This window comes from Rhincodon typus, chromosome 10 (assembly GCF_021869965.1).
Source record: "Rhincodon typus isolate 14 chromosome 10, sRhiTyp1.1, whole genome shotgun sequence".
Classification (NCBI taxonomy): Eukaryota; Metazoa; Chordata; class Chondrichthyes; order Orectolobiformes; family Rhincodontidae; genus Rhincodon; species Rhincodon typus.
The window spans coordinates 34,092,945-34,097,414 of record NC_063341.1 but is presented as its reverse complement, the minus strand read 5'-3'; the positions used below and the strand labels follow the sequence as shown (position 1 = coordinate 34,097,414).

General features: G+C 43.1%; 1 protein-coding gene across 1 annotated transcript in view; it reads left to right on the top strand.

Moving 5' to 3' along the window:
- Window positions 1-2,015: 2,015 nt before the first annotated feature.
- The window catches only part of ptger3 (prostaglandin E receptor 3 (subtype EP3)), a 16,174-nt gene continuing 13,719 nt past the window's right edge, over window positions 2,016-4,470 (top strand). Inside the window, exon 1 of the mRNA XM_020522529.2 lies at window positions 2,016-2,870. Within this exon, the coding sequence (XP_020378118.2) occupies window positions 2,016-2,870 (855 nt within the window). The remainder of the gene's footprint in view (window positions 2,871-4,470) is intronic.

The following is a 4,470-nucleotide window of genomic DNA, read 5'->3' as shown; positions in this document are numbered from 1 at the left end:
AAGTTGCCCTCCTGTCTTTCTTAAATCTTTCTCCTCTCACCTTGAAAATATGTGCCCTAGTCTTGAAATCTCCCACCCTTGGAAAAGGACACCTGCAATACACCATGTCTATACCTATCATGATTTTATAAACCTCTATAAGGTTACCCCTCAACTTTCTACATTCCACTGAAAAAAAGCCCCAGCCTCCTTATAACTCAAACCCTCCATTCCCGGCAACATCCTGTTAAATCTTTTCTGTACCCTCTCCAGTTTAATAATATCCTTCCTACAACAGGACAACCAGAACTGAACACAATACTCCAAAAGAGGCTTCACCAAAGTCCTGTACAACCTCAAAATGATGTCACAACGCCTATCTTAAAGGTCTGAACAATGAAGGCAAGCCTGCTAAATGCCTTGTTAACCACCCCGTCTACGTGTGACACAAACTTCAAAGAACTATGTATCTGAACTCCCTAGAGTCTCTCTGTTCTACAATCCTACCCAGGGCCCTACTTTAAATTGTATAAGTCCTGCCCTTATTTATCTTACCCAAAATGCAATACCTCGCATTTATTGAAATTAAACTCCATCTGCCTCCCCTCAGCCCATTAATCCAATTGATCAAAAACTCTTTGTAATCTTAGATAACGTTCTTCACTGTCCATTGTGCCACCAATTTTGTGTCATTTGCAATCGCCTAAATCATTTATATAAATGAGAAACAAAAGTGGACCCAGCGCTGTTCCCTGTGGAACAGGCCCCTAGTCTAAAAAACAGCCCTCCATCACCATCTCCTACCATTAAGCCAATTTTGCATCCAGTTGACAAGCTCACCCTCAATCCCATATGATCTAACTTTACTAATTAGTCTACCACCGTGAACCTTATCAAAGGCTTTACTAAAGTCCAAGTAAACAATGTCTACCATTCTGCCCTCGCCAATCTTCTTGGTTACTTCCTCAAAAAACTCAAATCATTTTTTTGTGAGGCACGATTTCCCTTCCACAGAACCGGGCTGACTATCCATAATCCCTAATGTAATGAACATAAAACAGACACTCTTCCTTCTTGGAGCATCACCGCCAGCTCTGCAATAATGACTGCACTCTGTACTCGTGGCAATTTGTTGCCAAGGTTCCTTAAAGGCTTTTAAAAAAACTGGACCGTACGCTGAAACCTGAAGCCACTCAAACTGAAATATATTCTGCTGGAAAAATCTCATTGCAGTAACTCCAGATGTAAATGTAGGGTATCGATTTTGTTTAATCTTAAGCAAAGAAGGAAATGTATTTTATAGTTTGTCTCGTTGACCTTGCCATGTTCTAATTCTACCTCTGTCTCAGTTAAACATTGTGACACTTGTTAAAGCGATGTTCTGCACGAACATCGATCGCTTTTGTTTTATGAACCCTTTTAGCTCGTAACCTTTTATTGTAACGTTTATTGCGCTGTGCAGCTAAACAACCTGCCCATGAATGGTCGTGGAGAGTTAAAGCGTCAAACGGTAGGCACGGTATAAAATATAGCCATCATTCCCAAACCCCACCCAACACAGGCTGAAAAGATGAATGTTAAAATATTGGTTGCTGGCGTGTGAGCTGTTTATCGGTATCATCAGTGCAAAGCATCGCCGCCAGTTTAAGTTGCATTTGTGTTTCTGCTTACACTGTGGTCTAATGTCATCTTTGCAAAATTGGAAAAAAAGAACCGTCGTTTTATAGCGCCTTTCACGATTTAAGGAAGTTCCAATGGTCCTTTACAGCAACTGAAGTACTTGTGATCGTCGTAATTTCAAATTATTTATGTCAATGAGAACCGATTCTTTCCTCCTACACAACAAGATACCCACGTGCTTTTAACCGATCGGTTAGAGTGACGAGCTTCAGAGAACACGCCTCTTTACAGTTGTAACTGCGAGGACCATGTGAGTTGGTTGAGAAAGTACCAGTCTGCAGACCAACAGGTCGCCCGGCGGAATACAGCAGACTGGGAGCAGACCTCCGACAGTGAGCAGGTAGCTGCCTATGGTGATGGGCTTGCAGTGTGTGCACCCTCAGCCGCACCACTGGAACCAGTCGGAGGAGAGCAGCATGTGGGGCAGCATCAACTCCAGCTCCGAGCTGCCCAGCAACAAGTCGTCGCTCTATGCTGCCGAATGTGTGTCGGTATCTGTGGCTTTCCCGGTCACTATGATGATCGCTGGCATCGTGGGGAACACGCTCGCCTTGCTGCTGGTGTACAAGTCCTATCACAAGAAGGAAAACAAGAGGAAGAAATCCTTCCTGCTGATTATCGGAGCCCTGGCTCTGACCGATCTGACAGGCAAACTGCTTACTAGCCCGGTCGTTATTTCAGTGTATATGAGCAACAGGGAATGGAGCCGAGTGGACCCATCCGGCAACTTGTGCAGCTTCTTTGGGATCTGTATGACCACATTTGGCCTTTGCCCCTTGTTTTTGGCGAGTGCTATGGCGATTGAAAGGACCTTGGCTATCCACGCTCCCCAATATTACTCCCACCATATGACGACCAGGCTGACCAAACTGGTCGTGCTTTCTGTCTGGGTGGGTGTAGGAGCTTTCGCCTTGCTGCCCATTGCTGGCGTTGGGAAGTATACTTTGCAGTGGCCGGGTACCTGGTGCTTCATCAACACTGGCAACCATATCTTAGGCAACACCATATTTGCTTCTACTTTCACGGTGCTGGGTATCACCTCTCTGTTGGTCACACTGAGCTGCAATGTCGCCACTATCCGAGGACTGGTGGTGCGCTGCAAGAAGAAGCTGACCACCTCGAACAAGCAATGGGAAAGGATCACGGTGGAAACGCTAATGCAGTTGATGGGGATCATGTGCGTGCTGTGTGTTTGCTGGTTCCCTCTCCTGGTAAGTAACCAGGTCCTTTAGCACATGGCACTAAAAGGCACAACGAGCTGTGTGTACCTCCAGCAGATAGTGGTTCCAGAGATCAGGGTCTCTGACCCTTCTGGGGAAGGGTCACCACACCTGAAACGTTAACTCTTTTTTTTTCCCTTCACAGATGCTGCGAGACCTGCTGAGCTTTTCCAGTAACTTTGTTTTTGCTCCAGAGAGCGGTGTTTTCTGGCCGACGAAATTTGGGGGGGGAAAGCATGAGAATGTAAACATTCCAAACGGATGTTCACATTTCAAATGACAGTAAGTTTATTTCTAGATTTGAGGCGTTAAATGTTTTTAATACTGTAGTCTTTAAGGCAGAAGCAAACATTTTACAGTTTAAATATATGTACCTATACTGTAGCTACCGAGGATAACAAGCTATCATTTCTTCAATGTGCAGGACAGTAGTGAATGCGCTGTAAAACTGAAGCATCTTTAGCTGCTGAGCTGTGGGACTGAATTCTCATTAAGGCACCTCACACCTGAGACTCTTTCATCATCGGACAGGAGACTCCATCTAAATTAAACATCCGAACATAAATTGTCAACCTGATTACTCGGAGAATATGTCAAGGTTGGACAGGGGAGCCTTGTATCTGCTGGAGTTCAGAGGAGGAAGAGATGACTTGATTGAAACAGTTGAAATCCTTACGGATATTGACAAGGAAAGGTTTCCTCTCGAGAACCCAGAACTCTGAGTTACTGTTTAAAAGTAAGAGGTCACCCATTTAAGTCAGGGAGGAAGACAACTGTTTTTTGGAACTCTCTTCCTGAAAAGGTGTTGAAGTGCAGTCTTTGAATATTTTTAAAGCAGAGGTAGATTTGTGTAAGCAAGAGCTTGATCAGCTATTGAGCATTGGTGGGAATGTGGAGCAAGCTGATCAGCTATGATCTTATTCAATGGTGGGACAGGTACAAAGGGCCAAATGGTCTATTCCTTGTTCAGATGTAATGTGAGGACATATGCACATTGATAAACCTATAGGGGTGTACTAATCTCTCCCATTTTTACTATTTGACAAGTTGTCATTTGCAGCCTCTAACTATTATTCATTAGCTCACAGGCCATTCAACATCTGGGTTAGCTCAAACAATTATACCACAAGTCATTAGAACTGAAAAAGATATTTGAATCAGGAAAGTCTGAACAGATGGGAATAAGAAAAGAGGTGACTGATGTGAGATCTGATAGAAGTGTTAAGTTTATTTAGGATTTTATAGGATAGATTTAGAATATATGCTCATTTTGGATGTGGGGGTAGAGGAAACAAAAGCTTGTAAAAGTAGCCACCAATAAATTTTACAAGGTATTCAAAAGAAGCTTCTTAGAGTATATATAATATGGAACCCAATATCAAAGAAGTTGTGACAAAATTATTTATGTCAATACACTTTTATTGAAAGGTTGGATATATAGATAAAGAGAACTAAAACAGTCACATCTGAAACGTTATCACCAGCATAGACCTGCTCAGCCAATCTGTTTCTGTGCTGTCAATAAAATAAGATTCCAGAAAATTTGCTTATGGTATGGGGGTCTCGTGGCTACCAAAAGAGGTAAACCTTT